The sequence below is a fragment of the Manis pentadactyla genome, chromosome 3 (genome assembly GCF_030020395.1).
Source record: "Manis pentadactyla isolate mManPen7 chromosome 3, mManPen7.hap1, whole genome shotgun sequence".
Taxonomy (NCBI): Eukaryota; Metazoa; Chordata; class Mammalia; order Pholidota; family Manidae; genus Manis; species Manis pentadactyla.
In genome coordinates this window covers 76,189,751-76,214,393 of record NC_080021.1, presented here as the reverse complement: position 1 = coordinate 76,214,393, position 24,643 = coordinate 76,189,751, and the positions used below count along the sequence as shown (strand labels likewise).

The 24,643-nt window shown below is 38.2% G+C and overlaps 1 protein-coding gene across 4 annotated transcripts in view; it reads right to left on the bottom strand.

Moving 5' to 3' along the window:
• CA8 (carbonic anhydrase 8) overlaps positions 1–24,643 on the bottom strand; it is an 87,650-nt gene that overhangs the window by 5,457 nt on the left and 57,550 nt on the right. For 2 of the 4 annotated variants that reach the window (XM_057498041.1, XM_057498040.1), the window contains one exon: positions 10,403–11,275. The exons of 1 other annotated variant lie outside the window; for it this stretch is intronic. In XM_057498041.1, the coding sequence (XP_057354024.1) occupies positions 11,141–11,275 (135 nt within the window). In that variant the 3' untranslated portion in view covers positions 10,403–11,140. Of the gene's footprint in view, positions 1–10,402; positions 11,276–24,643 lie in introns of those variants that run through there. One more of the 4 variants, XM_036907549.2, reaches the window with a different exon arrangement.

Here is a 24,643-nt window from a genome sequence, read left to right as displayed (position 1 = left end):
CAAGGGCATTTATAGCCACCTTTTTTTTTACAGCATACCCACTACAAACAGTGTAACGTCATAAGGAAGGAAAATACAGAAAGAAGAAAGAGAAAAGAAGAGACCAAGAGGGTCAAGTGCTTTTGAAGATTCAAAGGAAAGACAGTGGGAAAGATGCCACTGGATTTGGAAATACAAATCCAAGCGTATCAGGTAAATAAGAAAGGGGAGCCAGAAATCTCTGTTAACATTTAACATTATTCTGGAAGTACTATAAGATGCAATAAAATAAGCATTAAAATGAGAAAAGAGGAAATAAAATTGTCACTATTTATACATGTGATCACAGTCTACTTGGAAAATTCAGATCAACTGGTTATTGGAAATTTCAGTGAACGGTTAGTAAGAAAGCCAAGCACAAGCCTAAGTAATTAACTTTTCAATGAAATAATATTAACCAATAAGTGATACTAACCAAAATTGGGAATGATAGCAACAGTAACAGCTCACATTTATTGAAATGCTAACCCTCTGGTACACCCTGCACTATGCATTTTACTATATTTCATTTCATTCTCAGAATATTTCTAGGAGGTATGACTCTCAGTATCTCCACTTCACAGGTAAGAAAACTGAGGCTGAAAGCATACCAGTAATTTGCCTAAGTCACAGGGCAGGAAGTAGAGATGCTGTGTTGCCCATCGAGCCACAGCCCAGGCTGACTCCAGAGCCCAAATACACATCCTGTAGTAAATTTAGCAAAAACAGAGAACTACCCAATAATTGAAGAACAGAAAAAAACTTCAATGAACACACCTATGCACTGTGCCTTGAGAAAGATTCAGTATTATAAAGACATCAATGCTCATTAATATATTCACTGCAATCCAAATGAAAAATTCTAGCAAGATTCCTTTTTCTCTTTCACCCTCTCTGTCCTTTTATTCTTAATTTCAATCCTTCAAATAAAATGATCCTAACGTTTTCCTGGAAGAATTAAACATGTGAAAAGAGCCAGGAAAATTCTGCAAAAGGTCTTGTCCTACCCAACACTGAAATATACACTAATGTCACAAATTTTGTGGTTAATGCTCATGAAAAGCCAGGTTGCTGGAACAGAACATGGACTTAAGGAATAGAACCAAGTATTCACAGGGCTTAATACTATAACTATTTTTATCATTTTTAGTTAGACTGGCAGAGATGTGAACATTAAAAATACTTAATGTTGGTGAAGGAGAAAAGAACTGTGGTTAGTAGCAGAAACATAAACTGATACAAGTCTTGGGAAGAACAAATTGTATATTACAACTAAAACTCTATAACTCAGGAATCTCCTAAGAATTTTTTAAGGAAACAGATGCATAAATTACCACAGTATTGTTGATTAAAGCAAAATACTGGAGATAACCTAAAGGTACAATAATAGAGGGACAGTTGAATAAAATTTTGGCACCTACTTAAAGGTAATTTATGTATAATCATTTAAAAGTATGACATACTTTTATGACAGATTCAGTGACATGAAAATATATATCATCAAGCAAATAAAAAAATACCCTGTACAATATAATCCCATGAGGAACAGTATGTGTCTATCCATCTGTATGAGATGTATGCAGAGAGATCAAATGGACAAAAATCATGAAAGTAACATTTATTGAATACTCACCTTCTGGACTAAAAACATGTCACACACTTTAATTACATAATCTCATTCTATCTTCACAACCACCTTATGAGGTAGGTACTACTATGGACGTTTTTAAATGGTGAAAAAAGAGACTTAGAAATATTAGTAACTTTCTCAAGGTCACACAAATAGTTAGTGGTGGAGTCGGAATGGAACCAAGCCATTCCCCACTGTGCTAAGGGGCCCCCGTAATCGCCCAGGGCTGGCAGTGGCTGTCATTGACAGGAGGCTCTGAGAGAGCTTTGCTGCTTCTTCATTTTGTTCTGTATTGTTTGAGTTTCTGTCATGAAAGTGTATTATATTCAGAAACATGGGAATAAAGAACAAAAAGAGAAAGAAATCAAAGGTGACTCTTGCCACAGCAATTTCAACAGGTAGACAGAGATGAACGTATTTCAAGAAATTGAGTAAAAATGAGATGAGGAAGAGGTGGAATGTAAACAGTGACTGATTTAAAAAATGGCAAAACGCTTTCCACAAAATATTTGATCAATGGTTAATACATTAGCATAAACCCTTATAGAGGGTATTCTGGCAAAATGTTACCATAAATGAAAACATTCACGTCCTTTCCTCTCAAAAATCTCATTCCCAGGAATTTATCTAAAATAAGGAGGCACAGATATACAAAGACTTCATGATGTTCTGCCTTTTCTTATTTGAAACGTGGTGTCCTGAAATTGCTCAGAGTTTGCAGCTAAACCTACCCAGGTTTGAATCCTTGCTTTGCACTTTTCTGGCTGTAACCTTGAACAAGTTACTCCACCCCTCTCAGTCTCAGTTCATCTCTAAAATGAAAATAAAAACACATGCCTCACAGGACTGCTGTGAGGACTGAATGAGATAAAATCCAGCAGTGTCTGAAATACAAAAAAGCGTTCGTTCTTTTCCTCTCGTTGCTTACTAATATGTGTAACAGAGTGAATACATAATCTTTAAGCAGAACTCTAGGATAAATTACACTGAATGGTAGTTCTATATTATTCTTCATCAAAGTATCATAAAACATTAAACTGAGTTTTATACTTTTTCAGAAATAAACCTGTGTTATGATACTTTGACACTTTCTCAATCTCAATTAGCACTAATTAACAAAACTGTTTTATATACTACAGTGAGTCACATTTTTCTTCCTTTTTCCCTAATCCCTGGTGTGTTGTTAGGGTGATTGAGTATGTAATTACTTCCTAATTGAATGCACATATTATACATTTTTCACTAGTTTAAGTTTAATGCTTTTAGTCCAGAAATCAAAGTCAATGAAATTAAGTTGAAATGGGATTTAGGCAACTATTATAATGAGAAAAGGTTTGTATTATGACTAATTATAAGTAAATGTGGACTTTAGCACTATTTCCTATGGAAATATTTCAGGTACAGGCATGTGCCATAAATGACTAATTTAGATGATTAATAACATTTTTATTCTTATTTATAATCTCCTATTCCTCATTAGTGATTTTATTGCTGGGACCCACTAATATAATCATTCTTTAAAGGAAAGATACCATTAGAGAACCATTGGTTGTAACCATACTAAAATCAGAATAAGCATTCTTATCTGTGAAAAATTACATGAGTTTCTTTGCAGCATAAAGGTTATAGGAATTCTCACATACTGCACACAGAAAAAAAACATAAATCTTGGTGTACTAGGAATGTAACAGCTACATTAATCAAAAAAAATTATTTATGGCAAACCATAAAAATACTAATATCAAAATAGCATTCCAATTCAGTTAATACTTTACAAAGAATATTATTTCATGGCCTTTTTTTCATTTTTGTATTATGCAGAAGTAAAAAAAAAAAAGATTTGTTTGCTTGCTTGTTTCTACATATGGGGTGAAACCATGTAGAATCATTTAGCTAAAGACTTCTTCAGGCAGAAGACTAAATAACTTTTTGAAGTCCAATGCAACTCCATGCCTCTAATATGTTAGAGGTATGGGAATACTTTCTGTAGACAAGCCATGAAGACCTTTATGAGTTTCTAGTCACTAAAAATACAGTGAGAATTCAGAAATTTTGAAGGGGTTTAATAAAGAAGCACTGTGATGGAAAACAGACCCATGAAAACCAATGTCACTTTATTGTTTTAATAAATCATTTGGAGAATCCATTACCTAGTGGCAAATGTCTTGATTGGAGAAACATCCATATTATCCAATAAATATTTAGATTCTGCCCAAGATATTGGGTATTATCTAGATTGTTTTAGCTTTGTTATTAAAACAAGTGTTCCCTGAAATGTTTAATTAAAACTGAAGGAGGCAAAGGAATAAGGCAAACTTATTTGTACTATCATATGTAATTATAGATATATTAACTATTGAACTAACATTTGAATCTATAGTACAGATGGTACAGTTCTAGATTTCTCTGAGACTTATATAGTTAAATGAATAATTCTCTGGTATGGCATATTTTTATTGAAAATATTTTTAGAATGCAGTGTTTTTCACCCTTGTGAAGGTCGTGTCACTATCTATCCTTCCCTTACATGGTTCCTTCTCTCTAACTTACCCTTCCCCTTCTTCAGGAGAACAAATGAGGTCTGGGGTAAGCTCCTCCACACTACCAAAGCCATAATCCTCTCCTCACTCTTATGCCATTTCATTTCTATGCGAACATTTCATATTTTGCTATATGAAAGCAATTTGCTGTATATAATCATCAGGACCATAACCATTACATAATAAAATAAAAATATTAAAATGAAGATAGATGAAGGAACTTCAGTCATTTCATTGTATTTCTGTATTTCCTTGATAATTGCTAACACCAAGCTACATATCAGTAGATTTAATGGAGATAAATTTTCCAAAGCCCATTTTCAAGACTTCACACCCCCATAGCTGAGACATTAAATCAGATGCACAGACCACCTTTCATTGCAGATGGCAACAACAAACTATGAAACCATCACCAACCTGCAATGGCAGATGCTGACAATTAGTCACGTCATTCTTTCCCACTGTGCTCAGATGGGGATTCAGCATCCTTCTCAACACTCTCAAGACAGCTCCTACTGATCAGTCAAAGCTGACCAACAAATTTGAGAGCTCCATAAGATCCACATCTTTTATTTTTATAAATCTTCAATAATCCTGTGTAGAAGATGGGGAGACACTCTTGCAAAAGTCTGGGTGAGAGATGATGCTGACACGATGGGCTTTGATGATGGAGATGGAGACACACAGATGGATCAGGGAGCTATCAGAAAGCAAATCTGCAGAACTGGATGATAAATTGGAAATGTGAGGTGAGGTGAGGAAGAGAGTTATCAAGTGTAACTCAAGAAAACTGGAAAAAAGGCATGTCTGTGAAGGAAGATCATGAATTCAATCTTGCATATATTGAGTCTGAAAGCCCTTTGTCTCATCCAAAACCAGTCACACAGACAATTGGGCATTTGATTCTAGAACTTAACAGAAAGCCCTGATCTGGGAATACAACTAAGTGGGTCATCTGCATTTAGTGGTAATAGAGGCTATGGGTGTAAATTAGTCACCCACAGAGAGAGTAGACCCTACGGCTGAGCTCTGAGGACCCCAAAACAAGTGGCCTTCTGGAAGATCCATTCGAGTAATGAGCTTTCATAGTTCCCTAGCTCTGTGATGACTGCTTTCCTACGTCTCTGTGAGCTTTATCACGGAAAAGAGAAACTAGAAAGAACAGACAGCAGATAAATGAGGAGGAAATTGAAATGAAGCCTGATTATGAATAAGATATTTTTAGTAAGTCTCCAAGTGGAAAAATAAAGCTAAAAATTGAGTTGAGGGAATTTCCAAAAATAAACATCCCTGAGATAAAAAGGCATATTAGAACATGTTTAGATGAGATAGCCTGATCTCAGTGGTTTTCTTACAGCAATATATTCTTTAGGTTTAAAATCATGGAACCTACTAAATTTAAGGTATCAGAATATATCAACATTCAACATACAGGTTGGCTCATAACTGCAAAATGTTCTCTTTTCTTCTTCCCAAACACAATTTTGTTTGAATTCATGGGGGAGAAAAAAACTAAACTAGGAATTTTTATCCACAATAAATTATTAACACTTCTAAGATATAAAAAGGAAAAAAGGATAGATGATAAGGAAGCAGGGATTATTTTCCTTGTTCAGTAATCTTGAAGAAATGCCTAGACAACTCTGATGCTTTTCATTCTTGGGTTAGTTACAATTTTTATATCAGATAATCAAAACACAACAGATAGGTTGAACACCCCCGGTATTTTGGCCTTTTCCTGAAATCATTTGGATTTGAAATCCATTCCATTTTCAAGAAATTCTGTATGATATAGTAAATAGAAAACTGCTATATCCATCAAGCTTTCATTTCTCACCCTAAGGCTGTGCATCATGTTAAACTATTAGAGTGAGGAAAGTCCACAGACGGGAAATATAGCTTTGAGCTTTCCATTTATTCTGGAAGGATACTAGCTTTTCCAACATGGTCATTCAGAGTTGACATTCTCCCTTTCCCTATGCAGCTCCCTCCTTTTTGCCAATGTCTTATCCTTTTCTAACCTAGAACTCTTTAAGGTTCTGGAAGAAAACTGATAGGAAATTAATGCTAGCTATAGCTTTATTAAAGCTAAGACAACATTATTAATTGCTCAAGTGTATGTGGGGAAGAGTTCAACACAGCAAAGGATGACTTCAAAGACCCAGAAAGAAAAATGAGGGCATCTGACAAAGAATCACTCAGAGATACTTGATTAATATTAACAATCCCCCTTTTTTCTTTTTCTTTTTTTCTGTTTTTCTTTTTTCTAATTTACTTGTGGCATACTAGTTTTCCCCCTTTAAAGCAGAAAAAAATGAAACAATGTAAAAAGCCTTGTGGCATTGGTATTTACAGAAAATAATTATGATTAATTATAATTTACTAAGTTACTGTAAACATGTACAGTTTAATAATATTTGAGTCACAGGAAACAGGCTCTGGATAGTCAGAATACCTTTTAAAAGTGAGCTAATACTTCATGAAACAAATAGGCAAATAATCATTTTGTCAGAAGATTAGTAACATTACTATGATACCAAGAGCAACAAGTGGACCTGATGATTGGTCTTGTTTTTTTGTTTGTTACTAAGATCTGGTTCTCCTACGTCACCGAAAAAATTTAGTGGATAAGAGATCATTTTATGTCAATTGGCCCCAGAAATCTGAAGCAGCAATGCTGAACTAAAGAATTTCCAGCATCTGGGTGAGTTATATGCTTATTCTTTAAATGAGTACAAAGCCATAATTCATACTTCTTAAATGGTAATATAAAAAGTCACAGATTATTCATGGGACTAATAAGTCTTGGTTATCAAAGCCCTCCAGATGCCTAGACATGTCATGCAAAAAAATGTAATTTTAAGTCCAAAAGCTAAAGTTATTTTAGTAAAACATAGCTAAAATAAATCTGAAGTATTTTAAACATTTTTTAGAGAACCACCAGAAATTTCTTTTTCCCATCCAGTTCCAAGAGCTTAAATGAAATATTCATGCGTTAAATTCAAAGTCTGACTGTCAAATCATTTCACTTTAATAAAAATTTGAATTATCTGCCTTAGGGCATTATTAAATATCAAATAAAAAGCACACATCCATAAGTCCGATTTCCCAATATAATTTTATGTAGAACTATAACTAAATTTGTATTACACTTTTCAAGATAAAAGGATCAAAAATGTATTCATAAAAGGATGAAGTCAGAATTGGAGTTACCTTTAAAAGAATTCCTGAACCATTCTTTGGAATCTTGGAAAAAATTAGTCCTTTTAAGTTATCTCAGCCACCAAGGACACAAATCCATCCTCCTCTTAATATTCCTAAATTGTAGCTAATTGAAAACTTTGAAAAATTACACATTATCCTATTATAATGAATATGAAGTACTCAAAATATGAATACTAAATACTCCCATAAAAAATGTTTTAGTTTGTGTAAATAAGAAAGAGATGAAACAGTGATGGTAATATAGATATTCAGAGAGAGGCAACTCTGGTCTAGGGTCAAATATGGATCAAAAATTCAAGGCAATAACCTCATTTCATAAAAAGTATCATCTCTAATTACTGATATTCACAGAGAAATGTACTAAGCCTAGACTGGAAAAATTCATAAATTCACACCAACCACACCCCACTGCACCTCACTGCTTGCCCTTCCTGCTGGGCTGCTCCTGGAGGCCCACCCTTCACTCTGCCCCAATCCCCCATCTTCTCTGCTGCTCTCACCCCTCCTAGCTACTCCATTTTTCCTTGAATAACAGAAACAAGTCATGGAAACATGAAATCTATAAGCCACTACGTCCTTCCTTCCCATTACAGCACAGAAAGTGTCTACTCTCTTAACAACTGTCTCCACATTTACTTAGAATTGCATCTCCTTTAACTTTTTAAAGACTTCATTTGCTAGGATTAACCCCTCTGAGGAACAGTGTCAGCCCCTCCCATCTACTGGTTCAATCTCCCCAGCATATAGAAAAGTTCCAGTATTTCTCTTGTTTAAAAAGAAAAGCCTCCCTCAATCCCATTCCTCCCTGTTGCTCCCCTCCCAGCCCAGCTTTGCAGAGCTACTAATCCAGGCATCTCCGCCTCCTCCCTTCGCACTCAACTTCAGCCTGCAGCCTACATGCACCCACCCATCAGCATCATGCCATCCTGACCTCGGCCATGTAGTGATTAAGAAAAGGGCTCCACCAGTCAGGTTGTCTGGGTCCAATTTCCAGCTCTGCTGCTCAATGACTGCATTACTTTGGGCAAATGATTGAGCTTCTCTGTTTTTCAGTTAATTTATCTGTAAAGACTCACATTACATTTTGTGAACGCTTGATGAGGTAATCCCTGTGTAGCATTAGAACATTACACACACACACAATGTGTATATACATGTATTGTGTGTGTGTGTATATGTGTGTATATATATAATCTCTATTCCAACAACTCCCATATTCAGTTCAGACCCCTTTTTCTGATCTCCACTCTAAATTCCAGCCACTTTCATGACAGGACCACAGTCGTGATTGACAGGCATCTCTCATTCAATGTGTTTCAACTCAGCTCTCTAACTTTCCATCCCGGAACCTCCTCCAGCTTCCCTGCTGTCATACAATGGCACCTTAGCCACACAGTTTCTAAAGTCCAAAACCCTAAGAGTTACCTTTGGTATTTCCATCACCCTCCACTCTCATCTGTCACTAAGTATCACGCTCCTGTCTGTTTCACATGTGGTAACTTCTCTCCTCCACAGTTTCTAATCTAGAATCTAAGCCGCATGGCTTTCACCCTGGCTCCCCAGCAGACTTCCAGAACACCGTCCGACTCCTGCCCCAGCCCACTGAAACCTGACCCACTGTGATCTACTGAAAGCCTAGATCAGGCTGCTCCCCTGAGTAAAGGTCTTTACAGGTTCTCAATGCTGTACAAGCCCTCTAAGATCTGGGCCCTGCCTGACTATACTCTTTGATTTCCACACCCAGACCTATGGGGCTTCTTTCAGGTACCTCAGTGCATCAAATCCTTGCCTCCTTCACAGGGAGTAACCCCTCGAGGTCTTTGCAAAAGATACTCTATCTGAAATCTCCTTCCCTACGTTTCTTTGTCCTTCTTATTCACGGAATGTATTACAATTTGCCATGGTCTATTTTTGAACTGTTTATCTTCCCACTGTCAGGCTCCCCACCTCAGACTCCAAGTTCCACGAAGGCAGAGACCACATCTCTTCTCCTCACCTCTGTATGCCAGGAATCAAACACATCGTAGGTGCTCAATAATGATTTTTGATTGAGTTTATTATTTTAATTCTTTAGTTCATCCATTATAAGTCTTAACTTAAAGCACTCTTGGATTTTCTCCAGTGTTACCATATATGAATTACTGAAAGTTTCTTCTCACTCCTACCAAGGCACATTTGCCTGGACCTCATAACCTCCAAAATTAGAAGAAGCAGGAGTAAACTGTACTGGCTAACTCAGTAACCAAGAATGAATGAATCATTAGAATATGCTTGACTGGTATACAACAGTTATAGTTCTAAGGATCTTCTAATTGGCCCAAATACATTCAAAATATAGAGTATTACGTGTCATGATGAATTCGAAGTAAAATAAACATATTTTGATCCTTAAGAAGCTTAAAACCTAACAGAGAAAATGAGAAATACACAAATAGCTAAGTGGGAGAGAGAATGTGAAACGAAATGTACCATTAAGAAAGAAGCAGAGAATTCATGTTGAGAGTAGTATTAGAGTTGGGTCTGCAGGGGACCTAGGATTTCAACAGGCAAACAGAGGGGCAGCAAGGACTGAATGAGCAAAGCACATTCCCAGAAGAAAGGACAATCCAGCTGGAGTATTGGGTACATCCACTATAGTAATAAGAGAGAGGCAGGAAAACCGGATTGGGAAACATTTGGACAACATGATGGCCTTTTAAAATTCTGTGGGGACTCTCTACCTCATGAGACTGTGAGCTCCCTGAGGGCCAGAGATTTCTATTCATCTGCGACTCCCAGTCCATTGTACCACTTATATAGTAGGTGAGTTCAGATTCACAATAGTCTGTTAAACAAAACAGTCAGAGCTCTGTCCTGTGTACTGAGGAAAGCATTCAAGCAGATGGTGTCCCCTATGGAAGCAGTGGTTTGCCAGCTATGTGCACTGACCTCCACATGCATGCTGTGGCAATAGACAAGGTAAAGAAATAATCCAACATACAGTCATTCATGTATATTTTGTCTTTCCCATGTTTTTGACATTTTATTTGGTAAGCTCTTTAACAGTAAGAAATACATATATTGAATTCAATATATTAAAATGCATAGATTATATTTCAATCAATAAAGAAATGTACCACACTCACATAACTAGTATCTTGGCCTATCAAACAAAAACACTTTCAAAGGAGAAGCATTTTAATTTATGCCAGATCTGCCCCAACCTACTCTGAGAAACAAGATGACCAGATCTGCATTAGATGATGAAGGCCAACTCTGAGGCTCACACATGCCTCTGGTCCCTTCCTTTAGGCTGCTCAGTGATCAGCAGGTGACTGAAACAGTTTCAAGGGTGCCACATAGTAAAGTCCTCAAGAGGTACTTTACATTTTACCTCACATAAAGAGGTACCATTTCTGTACATCAGAAATGGTCAGGGTGCCTTACCTTATGAAAGCCAGTATTAAAGCAAAACTTGGATTTAAAGGCATTTCTAGTGGGAAAATGCAAAGGTTGTACATTTTTTTAAACATTCCACTAATTTTTAAAAACCAGTTGACTTGTAATGGGGTTTGAGAATGTGTCATAAGTTTTATCAAAATGAAGGGCACTGATATTGCTGAATTATCAGGATTCCCATGAGAATAACTGGTAGGACAGGTTTACATAATCATAACTGTGTGCCCCATTTTCCTTACTGAATCTGCACATACCCAGATGAAGACAGACTTGCTCCTGTTCTCTCTGGCTACTGAAATGCAGCTCTAATGACTCTGTCACTAAGTGGCTGAGTAGGTCTAAAATTGTCTCCCAAAATCCCATCACAGCCTTCCACAAGTTCTGCCCCCTTAACATGTGTCCTCAGCCTTCGAAATTCTTCAATCTGAAAATAAAAGCAGAACAAAAGAGATGAATCATTTACAAGCCACAAGATTGGAGTTTCATAAATGACTTAAAATATGCATAAAGTGTAACAATTAAATTAAAATTAAACTTCAGAGTAAAGCAGACTTCAGTGCCTCCCAAGTATATCCTAAATTCATGATGTTATTGTAGGTTAACACTGATAAAATGCTAGATTTACTAGAAAGAGGTTTCCTTCATAAGACTCTCTTTGCTGCCCTTCTAGCCACTTGGAGAGCACAGGACCAAAGAATGCCTCTGATTTTCCAAAACATTAAGCCCACCTTCCTCCCTTAGCAATATCAATTTTCAGGTTCATCTCCCTTTCTGAGGTAGCCTCTCCGGATCCTGTGGCTTCCCATTACATGTGAGGAGGTTCCCACAGTTCTGAGGATCAGTTTCCCCTCCTTGGCAGGTCTGCATCACCTAAGAATCATTTGCACGTGATGACTCATATGAACTAGTTAAGCAATAAGCAAACATACGATGAATATTCACCAACCTCATCCCCATCTACTAGCTAATTTACCTACAGAGCTCACTGTCTTTTATTTCATTGAAAGGACACACAGTCACAGGACACATGCACCAAAAGGGAAACTGAGGTTAAAGAGGTTAAGAAAGTTTCCAAATTAGCTGGGTCTGATAAGTCTAAGCCATCTGTTCTTTTCCCAGCTCCACTGCCATCTCTTCAGAAATTCTATCCTGCATCTATCCCAGGATGGTGAATGTATATGACCTGAACGGCATCAATCCACCCAAAGTTCACCATCTGCATAACAGAGGGTTGTATCTACAAAGGTTCTTAATACAGCACGGCCATAGAGTTCTGCCATTCATAAAGTGAAATGAAATGCAAGAGATCAACTTACCTAGTTCAGGGGTTCTAGTAAAAGTCTAGAAATCCAGGGACCCATGAAAACCCCAAATGACATGCAAAATTTTACATATGCAAAATTTCCTAAGGAGAGGTTCCCTGACCCCAAAAGAGCTGACTCTCATCAGATTCTAATTCAATCCATTCATATACATGTCAGGAAGCAGAACTGGGGAAAAATCAAATGGCTTGTTAGATTAGAAATGCCCCCAGATTAGAAATTAGACTTCTAAGGTTTCATTTTTCCATGTCTCTAAATGTTATCTGAATAGCCTAAATGGAATAAGTCTGGCCCAACTGGTATTATTTTATTTTTCTTATAATAGCTTCACGCTGTATTTGTAAAGCTGTGCCAGGCAGATAAGCAATTAGCTGTTTAATCTACACAATGGTTTTTCAGTAGACCTTCTTAGGGTCTTACAGTGGGGCTCTGGGTAGCACCTACTGCCTGCTGCATCTAGAAAATTTCTAGAGCCAAGGCTGCATGAGAATCCCCTATAATTACATGTGGAATGTATTTTTACTTAGTTTTTCTTGAACATGGAATGGAAAGAAACTTGGCGTATCAGAAGATCCTATACTTTTCAAAAAGAAAAATAAGAAGGTGAAGGGCCATGCATTCTGCATCAAAAAGCCATTTCTCTTCCTGGTTATGACCTAAGACCCAAATGACCTAATGTTTCACTGCTTAAAGCCTCAGTTTCACCACGTATATAACAGAGATGATACTAACAGTATCTGCAAGGATAGTGTAAGAAGTAAATAAGTTAATCATGAAAATCATTCAGCAAAGTTCCCAGCACATAGGAAGTGTTCAACAGATACCAGCACAACTTCTTTAGAAATCAACCTTTAGCATTTTGAGGTAAATATTTAGCTACAACTTTACTTGCAAAAAGTAGACTGGAAATAGTAAACCAACTGGCTGAGAAAGCAGAAAGTCAGCTCTCCTGCGTTCATCTTACATACAATCACACATAATAACGGCAACTAGAATCTATAAACCATTTTCAAGGTCACTGAAGAGCAATAGGGACTAGAAACTTTTACTGCCTAAACATATATTAAGAAATCCTCCATTTTTATTGACTTTGAAGCTCTTTTTAAAGTGAGGTTGATTTTCTGTTTACATATTCTGAACTAAAGATAAATCTTTCAAGCCTCAGGCCTCAGCCCAAAGCACATTCTGTCTGTGAAACAGCTTCATCTTGAAGACAAGATCTGAATCAACAGCCAGCCAGTTCCAAATCACTGTGTACTTGGAGAAAACTATTTCATGAGGAATGTTTTTCTCTGATCATAGCAACACTTTGAAAACTTCAGACATCAACAGATATCGAGGGAAAACCACGTCTTTCTGAAATGCCAATTTTTCTGAAGTAACCACCCCTCAAAACCCTTTCAGTCACTTCAAGTGGGTTCAAGCACATACTGTGCTATCCCACACCGAGGGGGAGAGGGCAAGGAAGGAACGGGATTGCACGTCAGGATAAAAGCCCTCCCTCAGCAAAACTCAAATGTCAGGCCAGTACAGAGACTGTCATGATCACACATATGCGGATGATTTCGTCAATTTTTTATGCTTCTCTACTTAAAGGATGGTATTTGTTTTTAACCAATTTAAAAGAGAGAGAGAGAGGGAACACAGGAACCTGACACTTCAGGGAGAAATTCTCGTCTTTTGGGGATAGGACAGTGGAACAGCTCCGTCCTCTGAACCCAGGCTGCATTCCAGTCGGTCTAAAACATTTATTCCAGCCTTCACGAAGTCATGACCCAGATTATTCACTCAAGTTCAGCTTTAAAACTGCCTAATTAAGAGTGCATTTAAAGGGCTGATTTCAGAGTTTGAGGTTCAGCACTAATTACCTAAGGAGTTCGCAGGTTCCTATACATAAGTTCCAATAGACTTATTTTGACTACATTGTACGTATCAATCATGTTAAAAGAGAAAAATAATACATGAAATTCAATGTTCTCATTCTACTTTGTTTTGTCATCAGGTAATGACAATACATAAACTAGAATAATATAATTCCTTATAGAAACAATCAACTAACAAAGCTAACAGCAAACTGCACTTAAACAGTCCATACATATGTACAGATACTGAGATTACATGTATCTATGACTCTCCACCTTTCATGTACTGCAGCCATGTTTTTATTTCATATTCTTGTACCATTTTCTCTAAAATCATTGCTCTTTCTTCCTGACATCTCACCTATAAACCAGTTCTTATCCGTCGCTGACTCCTTAAGCAGACCTTTCTAATTTTCTTGAGGAACAGCTCAGAGAAGAGAATATCCTTTCTGCAGTAGCACCAATGTAAACTGTCTCCTGTTCCAATCCCCAGCCCTAGTCTCTTTCTTCCCATTACCATTTTAGGATAGCTACTGATGAACCACACACATAGAAACTTACTCAAGAATTACAGATTACAGAGTTCAAGACCACAGGGGAAGTGCTCTCTATCATGGAAAACACTGAGGATGTGGGTACAAAATTTCCCACAGACACCTAAAAATAACACTTAAGAAAGGGAAGAGGGAATCTTCCAGAAGGACAATCCTGGAGCTGCACCATCCAGTAGAGCAGCCTCCAGCCCCGGGTGGCCCCTGAGCACCTGAAACATGGCCAGTCTGAACTGAGATGTGCTGGAGGCACAGAAAACACAACGCAAGTCAGATTTAATATGAAAATAAAAATGTAAACAATCCCATCAATGATTTTTTTACATTGATTACATGTTAAAATGGTCTTTTGGATACACTGGGTTGAAATACACTACTTGAATTAATTTTGCCTGTTTAGACTTTGTTACTGTGGCTACTGGAAAGTTTAATCTTACATACATGATATACACATTTTCCACTGGACAGGGCTGGTCTAGTGTCACCCAGACACACTCTCCTGCAGAAACCTGGTATTCTGGTGTTAGAGTGCCGATCTAAATCATAAATGGAGATGCATGCAGGCAAATAAGAAACAGCAGTTCTGAAAGTATGCTTCCTGGAAGAAGTCCCTACCCCAGACCCACTGATTCAGCAACGCTGGGGTGGGGTCCAGCAATCCAGGTTTAACGAGCCCTCCAGGGGATTCTGTTGCACACTCAAGTTTGAGAATCATGGACAGAGAATAAAACTTACAACAAATGCTCCAAATTGTCTGAAATGATCTTCAAACATGATCACTCTGTGGCTCCACAGCAACGTGGTCATTTGGATTAACAGGCCCACAGAACCCATATGGGGCACAGGGACCAGGAAGGCATGCTGTGGAGTCCTGGATGTGATCGACCTCCTTGGCCACCCAGTGCCACAGGCTCCCGGACTCCATGGGCCAAGCACACCCCATGGCCCAACACAGGCTGTCAGGGCCATGACGGGCCCCACTATCAGAACTACGGAAACAGGAAAGATGAAGAGGCAGTGAAACTGAGATGAAAAGAAAATGAAAAGTATTTTTCCAAGTTCTAACAGACATATCCACCCAGGGAGAAACAATAAACATTCATATCCCTTTGTTTCACCTGTATTACCTGAAGTTGAAAGCAAGGAACAAATCTAATTTGAGAAAACAGATAAGAAATAACAATAAGTAAGTAAAATAAGGGGAAACACAGAAAAAGAAGAAAAAAGAGGAAAAGAGTAAAACTAAATGATCAATCATTTCTCTGTGTATGTGTGTTTGTGTGTGCGCACATATTTGTATACATGCCATTACATCAAAATACCATGTTTTATCAATTCTGAGTATCATTCACATTTCAGTGTCTCTGTGAAATCAGGATGAGTCTTATCATCTCCGTGGGCAGAGTGGATGAAACTTAGCATTTTCATTCTGTTCTTGGAATCTCATTTTCAAACATAATAATTCATCTTAAAAAAAATTTTTTTTTACTTCAGCTTCCTAATGCTTAGATCACTGTTTACCTTAAAGTAATTTAATGGTTATAGATCATTTTAAAAGAAGAGAAAATTACACTCATTCAAATAAATCCAATCACATGCTTCTTTCCCCTAGCACATGGTATGTTAACCAAGAATATGAAAAATTTGACTGTGCAGGAGCTTCCTCTTCAGTATTCTAGAATTCTCCATACTTGGGAGATGTAAATGTCTCTCACAAAAGGCTTAACTGTCACCCCTACCCTTCAGCAGGAGGCTACTCCTCCTTGAATCCAGCTGCTGTGCCTGTCATGGGAAAGCACTATGATCTGGAGCTTTTCTTTAATGTTGTAGAGCAGATATCATTATCCTGTGGCAAATGATTTATTTCAAGATAACCAATTATTTCCATAATAATGCCCACCAGCTAAATTACGTATGCCAACCCTATGATATAAGAAACAGTTTTCTTCAATGCAAAGTTCTCTGTTTCTCAATATAATGAGCTATAAAGACACTGCCTATCATTCAGTATTCCTTTTATTATTTTACATATCAACCTCTCCCCTTTCTCTTCCTTATTAAAGACAATAATACGAGGTTTCTCAATTTTTCTTGGTCTACCTTCTAGAACTACATCCTCTCCCTTTGGTTCCTCTCATTTTACTGCCCTCTTTAGACCTTTTCTATTTTTACTCTGTTTTCTCTGAAATTATATGAGCAGCAACAGTGAAACATTCAAGTCAAGGATAGACTGGTTTATATTCTCCTAAGATTATAAATTTTTTCTAAATTTATGAAAAAATTATTTAAAATTTAATTAAAATTAAATTGCATTTTAATATTCATGTGTGTGATTGTACATTTTAACATCACTACCCTCTGAACAGATGCTCAAAGGAGCTTTGTACCAACAGCACCTAAAGCTTTTTTTTTGAAAAGGTACAGCTAACTGGAAAGTCATCTATTTTCAAGAGCAACTGAGATTATTCCTTCCAAAGCACATTCCTTTAGCTTTGGCTCCCCGTTAGGGAGATAACAGCCGATTTCCCAATAATCATGGAGTATGACTTAATGACTTAGTGACTTTGTCACTGGCCTCACTCAGAGGGACAATACAAAGCAAGGGTCCCCTGAAGCCAGCCAAACCCAAAGCAGGATGATTTGTCTGGATTTTAGCATAACACATGGACAACATTATAGCTCATGTTTACAGAACATCAGTGACATCAACAATATAGTGCAACACTCATGTACACAAGGTCATGTAGCCAAGGGAAACCTCAGTGGAATCTAAGTGGAGTTGAGAATGTTCTTTTTTGTACTTCAAAAAGGTTAATCCTAACTGGCTTTCAATAAGTAGAAAGTGGCTCTAGAGAAAACTTTTTTTTTAAGCTACGTTTATTTTTATTTATTTATTTATTTATTTATTTATTTATTTTTGACAGCCGAGGCTCAGCTTTATTATCTTCTCATCTTCAGGCTTAGCAGGATGCCTGGTGCACAGTAGGTATGCTCATGAACTCTCAAAGGATCTGTGTTTCTAGTTATACAGCCACCTGTCAATGAGCTCTACCTAGCTTTGCCTCTGTGGATGACCCTCACTGAATTTTTTTTGTTTTTGTTTTTGTTATCATTAATCTACAATTACATGAAGAACTATGTTTACTAGGCTCTACCCTTCACCAAGTCCCCCCACAAACCCCACTACAGTCACTGTCCATCAGCGTAGTAAGATGTTGTAGAATCACTACTTGTCTTCTCTGTGTTGCACAGCCCTCCCCTTTCTCCCACCCCTCACATTATACATGCTAATCATACTACCCCCTTTCTTCTTCCCTGCCCTTATCCCACCTTACCCTCCCATTCTCCCCAGTCCCTTTCTCCTTGGTAACTGTTAGTCCCTTCTTGGGTTCTGTGATTCTGCTGCCGTTCTATTCCTTCAGTTTTTCTTTGTTCTTATACTCCACAGATGAGTGAAATCATTTGGTACTTGTCTTTCTCCACCTGGCTTATTTCACTGAGCATAATACCCTCTAGCTCCATCCATGTTGTTGCAAATGGTAGGATTTGTTTTCTTCTTATGGCTGAAAAATATTCCATTGTGTATATGTACCACATCTTCTTTATCCATTCATCTACTGATGGACACTTAGGTTGCTTCCATTTCTTGGCTATTGTAAATAGTGCTGCGATAAGCATAGGGGTGCATCTGTCTTTTTCAAACTGGAGTGCTGCATTCTTAGGGTAAATTCCTAGAAGTGGAATTTATGGGTCAAATGGTAAGTTTATTTTGAGCATTTTGAGGAACCTCCATGTTGCTTTTCACAATGGTTGAACTAATTTACATTCCCACCAGCAGTGTAGGAAGGTTCCCCTTTCTCCACATCCTTGCCAACATTTGTTGTTGTTTGTCTTTTGGATGGTAGCCATCCTTACTGGTGTGAGGTGATATCTCATTGTGGTTTTAATTTGCATTTGTCTGATAACTAGCAATGTGGAGCATCTTTTCATGTGTCTGTTGGCCATCTGAATTCTTCTTTGGAGAACTGTCTGTTCAGCTCCTGTGCCCATTGTTTAATAGGATTATTTGCTTTTTGTTTGTTGAAGTGCATGGGCTCTTTTATATATTTTGGATGTCAAGCCTTTATTGGATCTGTCATTTACGAATATACTCTCCCATACTGTAGGGTACCTTTTTGTTCTATTGATGGGGTCCTTTGCTGTACAGAAGCTTTTCAGCTTGATGTAGTCCCACTTGTTCATTTTTGCTTTTGTTTTCCTTGCCCAGGAAGATATGTTCATGAAGAAGTCGCTAATGTTTATGTCCAAGAGATTTTTGCCTATGTTTGTTTCTAAGAGTTTTATGGTTTCATGACTTACATTCAGGTCTTTGATCCATTTCGAATTTACTTTTGTGTATGGGGTTAAACAGTGATCCAGTTTCATTCTCTTATATGTAGCTGTCCAGTTTTGCCAGCACCATCTGTTGAAGAGACTGTCATTTCCCCATTGTATGTCTATGGCTCCTTTATCATATATTAATTGACCGTATATGTTTGGGTTAATGTCTGGAGTCTCTAATCTGTTCCACTGGTCTGTGTCTCTGTTCTTGTGCCAGTACCAAATTGTCTTGATTACTATGGCTTTGTAGTAGAGCTTGAAGTCGGGGAGTGAGATACCCCCCACTTTATTCTTCTTTCTCAGGATTGCTTTGGCTATTCGGGGTCTTTGGTGTTTCCATATGAATTTTTGAACTATTTGTTCCAGTTTGTTGAAGAATGTTTTTAGTAATTTGATAGGGATTGCATCAAATCTGTATATTGCTTTGGGCAGGATGGCCATTTTGACGATCTTAATTCTTCCTAGCCAAGAGTATGGGATGAGTTTCTATTTGTTAGTGTCCTCTTTAATTTCTCTTGAGAGTGTCTTATAAGTTTCAGGGTATAGGTCTTTCACTTCTTTGGTTAGGTTTATTCCTAGGTATTTTATTATTTTTGATGCAATTGTGAATGGAATTGTTTTCCTGATTTCTCTTTCTATTGGTTCATTGTTAGTGTATAGGAAAGCCACAGATTTCTGTGTGTTAATTTCGTATCCTGCAACTTTGCTGTATTCTGATACCAGTTCTAGTAGTTTTAGAGTGGAGTCTTTAGGGTTTTTTATGTACAATATCATGTCATCTGCAAATAGTGACAGTTTGACTTCTTCTTTACCAATCTGGATTCCTTGTATTTCTTTGTTTTGTCTAATTGCCGTGGCTAGGACCTCCAGTACTATGTTAAATAACAGTGGGGAGAGTGGGCGTCCCTGTCTTGTTCCCGATCGCAGAGGAAAAGCTTTCAGCTTCTCGCTGTTCAGTATGATGTTAGCTGTGGGTTTATCATATATCGCCTTTATTATGTTGAGGTACTTGCCCTCTATACCCATTTTGCTGAGAGTTTTTATCATGAATGGATGTTGAATTTTGTCGAATGCTTTTTCAGCATCTATGGAAATGATCATGTGGTTTTTGTCCTTCTTTTTATTGATGTGGTGGATGATGTTGATGGATTTTCAAACGTTGTACAATCCTTGCATCCTTGGGATGAATCCTACGTGGTCGTGGTTTATGCTCCTTTTGATATATTTTTGAATTCGGTTTGCTACTATTTTGTTGAGTATTTTTGCATCTACATTCATCAGGGATATTGGTCTGTAATTTTCTTTTTTGGTGGGGTCTTTGCCTGGTTTTGGTATTAGGGTGATGTTGGCTTCATAGAATGAGTTTGGGAGTATTCCCTCATCTTCTATTTTTTGGAAAACTTTAAGGAGAATGGGTATTATGTTTTCTCTGTATGTCTGATAAAATTCCAAGGTATTTTGGATAAAAATCCATCTGGCCCAGGGGTTTTGTTCTTGGGTAGTTTTTTGATTACCACTTCAATTTCTTTGCTTGTAATGGTTTGTTTAACTTTTCTGGTTTCTTCCTTGGTCAGTCTTGGAAGGTTGTATTTCTCTAGGAAGTTGTCTGTTTCTTCTAGGTTTTCCAGCTTATTAGCATATAGGTTTTCATAGTAGTCTTTAATAATTCTTTGTATTTCTGTGGAGTCTGTCATGATTTTTCCATTCTCGTTTATGATTCTGTTGATGTGTGTTGATTCTCTTTTTCTCTTAATAAGTTTGGTTAGAGGCTTATGTATTTTGTTTATTTTCTTAAAGAACCAGCTCTTGGTTTCATTGATTTTTTCTATTGTTTTATTCTTCTCAATTTTATTTATTTCTTCTCTGATCTTTATTATGTCCCTCCTTCTGCTGACCTTAGGCCTCATCTGTTCTTCTTTTTCCAATTTCGATAATTGTGACATTAGACTATTCATTCGGGATTGCTCTTCCTTTTTTAAATATGCTTGAATTGCTATATACTTTCCTCTTAAGACTGCTTTTGCTGTGTCCCACAGAAGTTGGGGCTTAGTGTTGTTGTTGTCATTTGTTTCCATATATTGCTGGATCTCCATTTTGATTTGGTCATTGATCCATTGATTATTTAGGAGCGTGTTGTTAAGCCTCCATGTGTTCGTGAGCCTCTTTGCTTTCTTTGTACAGTTTATTTCTAGTTTTATGCCTTTGTGGTCTGAAAAGTTGGTTGGTAGGATTTCAATCTTTTGGAATTTACTGAGGCTCTTTTTGTGGCCTAGTATGTGGTCTATTCTGGAGAATGTTCCATGTGCACTTGAGAAGAATGTATATCCTGTTGCTTTTGGATGTAGAGTTCTATAGCTGTCTATTAGGTCCATCTGCTCTACTGTGTTGTTCAGTGCTTCCGTGTCCTTACTTATTTTCTGCCCAGTGGATCTATCCTTTGGGGTGAGTGGTGTGTTGAAGTCTCCTAGAATGAATGCATTGCAGTCTATATCCCCCTTTAGTTCTGTTAGTATTTTTTTCACATATGCTGTTGCTCCTTTGTTGGGTGCATATATATTTAGAATGGTTATATCCTCTTGTTTGACTGAGCCCTTTGTCATTATGTAGTGTCCTTCTTTATCTCTTGTTACTTTCTTTGTTTTGAAGTCTATTTTGTCTGATATTAGTAATGCAACCCCTGCTTTCTTCTCACTGTTGTTTGCTTGAAATATGTTTTTCCATCCCTTGACTTTTAGTCTGTACATGTCTTTGGGTTTGAGGTGAGTTTCTTGTAAGCAGCATATAGATGGGTCTTGCTTTTTTAGCCATTCTATTACTCTGTGTCTTTTGATTGGTGCATTCAACCCATTAACATTTAGGGTGACTATTGAAAGATATGTACTTATTGCCATTGCAGGCTTTAAATTCGTGGTTACCAAAGGTTCAAGGTTAGCTTCTTTAGTATCTTACTGTCTAACTTAACTCATTTATTGAGCTATTATAAACACTGTCTGGTGATTCTTTATTTCTCTTCCTTCTTATTCCTCCTCCTCCATTCTTCATATGTTGGGTGTTTTGTTCTGTGCTCTTTTGTGTTTCCTTTGAGTGCTTTTGTGGGTAGTTGATTTTATTTTTGTCTTTAGTTAGTATTTGGTTGGTCTGCTTTCTTTGCTGTGATTTTATTTTCTCTGGTGACATCTATTTAGCCTTAGGAGTGCTCCCATCTAGAGCAGTCCCTCTAAAATACCCTGTAGAGGTAGTTTGTGAGAGGCAAATTCCCTCAACTTTTGCTTGTCTGGGAATTGTTTAATCCCTCCTTCATATTTAAATGATAATCGTGCTGGATACAGTACTCTTGGTTCAAAGCCCTTCTTTTTCATTGCATTAAATATATCATGCCATTCTCTTCTGGCCTGTAAGGTTTCTGTTGAGAAGTCTGATGATAGCCTGATGGGTTTTCCTTAGTAGGTGACTTTTTCCTTTCTCTAGCTGCCTTTAAAACTCTGTCCTTGTCCTTGATCTTTGCTATTTTAATTATTATGTGTCTTGGTGTTGTCCTCCTTGGGTCCCTTCTGTTGGGAGTTCTGTGTACTTCCGTGGTCTGATCAATTATTTCCTCCCCCAGTTTGGGGAAGTTTTCAGCAATTATTTCTTCAAAGACACTTTCTATCCATTTTTCTCTCTCTTCTTCTTCTGGTACCCCTATAATGTGGATATTGTTCCTTTTGGATTGGTCACGCAGTTCTCTTAATATTGTTTCATTCCTGGAGATCCTTTTATCTCTCTCTGCATCAGCTTCTATGCATTCCTGTTCTCTGGTTTCTATTCCATCAATGGCTTCTTGCATCTTATCCATTCTGCTTATAAATCCTTCCAGAGATTGTTTCATTTCTGTAATCTCCCTCCAGACGTCATCCCTTAGCTCTTGCATATTTCTCTGCAATTCCATCAACATGGTTATGACCTTTATTTTGAATTCTTTTTCAGGAAGACTGGTTAGGTCTATCTCCTTCTCAGGGGTTGACTCTGTGATTTTCGTCTGTATCAAATTCTTCTGCCTTTTTATGGTGATAGAGATAGTTTGTGGAGCTAGCACGTGTGTCAGCTGGGAGAACGTCCCTTCTCGCTGGTTTGTGGCCTTCCTCTCCCAGGAGAACAGCGACCTCTAGTGGCTTGTGCTGGGCAGCTGCATGCAGACAGGGCCTCTTGCCCGGCCGCTATGGAGTTTAGCTCCATGGTTGCTGTGGGCGTGGCCTGCCTCGGACTGCAGCTCCGATATGGTGGAGCCGCATTGGAGGGGAAACGGCCGGGAGGATGTTTTTCTCCATGAGGGGTCTCCGAGCTGCCCTGCTGTCCAGGGGGTTAGGGCGCCCGGAGTTCCCCAGGATTCCCAGCTGCTGGGCTAAGTGTCCCAGGATGCTTCCGTCCAGCTGTGGATTCCCTGTCCCTTTAAGACTTTCAAAAAGCACTCACTTTTCTTTGTCCCGGGTGCGCCGGCTGCAGGGAACTACTCACAGGTCTTACTGTCCTGTTTCCCTAATTTCCAGCACCCCAGGGACACACTGTGTGTCTGCGCTCTGGTGCGGATGGCTAGGTAGGGCTGGCTATTTAGCAGTCCTGGGCTCCCTCTCCCTCCCCACTCCGACTCCTCTCCTCCCGCCAGGAGCTGGGGTGAGGGGCACTCAGGTCCCGCTGGGCCGCAGCTTGTATCTTACCCCCTTTGCAAGGCGCTGGGTTCTCGCAGGTGTGAATGTAGTCTGGCTATTGTCCTGTGTCTTCTGGTCTCTCTTTTAGGAAGAATTGTATTTGTTGTATTTTCAAAAATATGTATGGTTTTGGAAGGAGATTTCCGCTGCTCTACTCACGCCACCATCTTGGCTCTGAGAAAACTTTTATTTTGCACTACAAGGTCTGACATCTTTTTAGAAAATTACCCCTAAATGTAGCAATGCTGAACAAATGGGACTACAGACCCTCAGCTTCTTCTGCTTCAGCTCCAAGTGAGACCCTCTCCTTGTGGCTAAACCCAATTAATACTTTTCAGTTCTTAACTGAATGTCTATGCAGAATCTGATGCTTTTCATCTCTCTGTTCCTGCCTTCTTGCAGTTCACATCTCCCTTGGCTTTCAGACATGACATCAACCTCCTGACTTTTCCCTTTTCTTAAATCATCCCTTGGGACAACTGTCACTGCACACCCCTCATCAGTGTCACCCCCATGCTCCGCATCACTTCTTCTCTCTCCCTGAAGAAGGGTTTCCTCTTCTCCACTTCCAGGTTCAACACTACCTACCTGTTACCCCTTCCTTGGATATCTCACAGACATCTAGACTCTCAGTATTTACAACCATGATATTCTATATAAAGCCTGTTCTTCTATTTTATCCCCTATTATAGTGAAGAGCACTATCTTATAGTCACCCATCACCTGAGCCAAAATCCAGGGAATAAGGGAATAATGTGAGGGTCCTTCCTCCCTAAGTCCCCCTCCCTGAACCCCCTCCTATGTTATCAGTTGCCAAATTCTCCTAATTCTGCTTCTTTATTATTTCTGAAGCCACTCTCTTCCTTTCATCTCACTACCAAAATCTTACCTCAGATCTACATTTTCATAGTGTAGCTTACACAGATTTTTCTCAAATTCAAACTTGGACATATCTTTCCCTTTCTCCCAACCTTTCAAGAATTCCTTGCTGC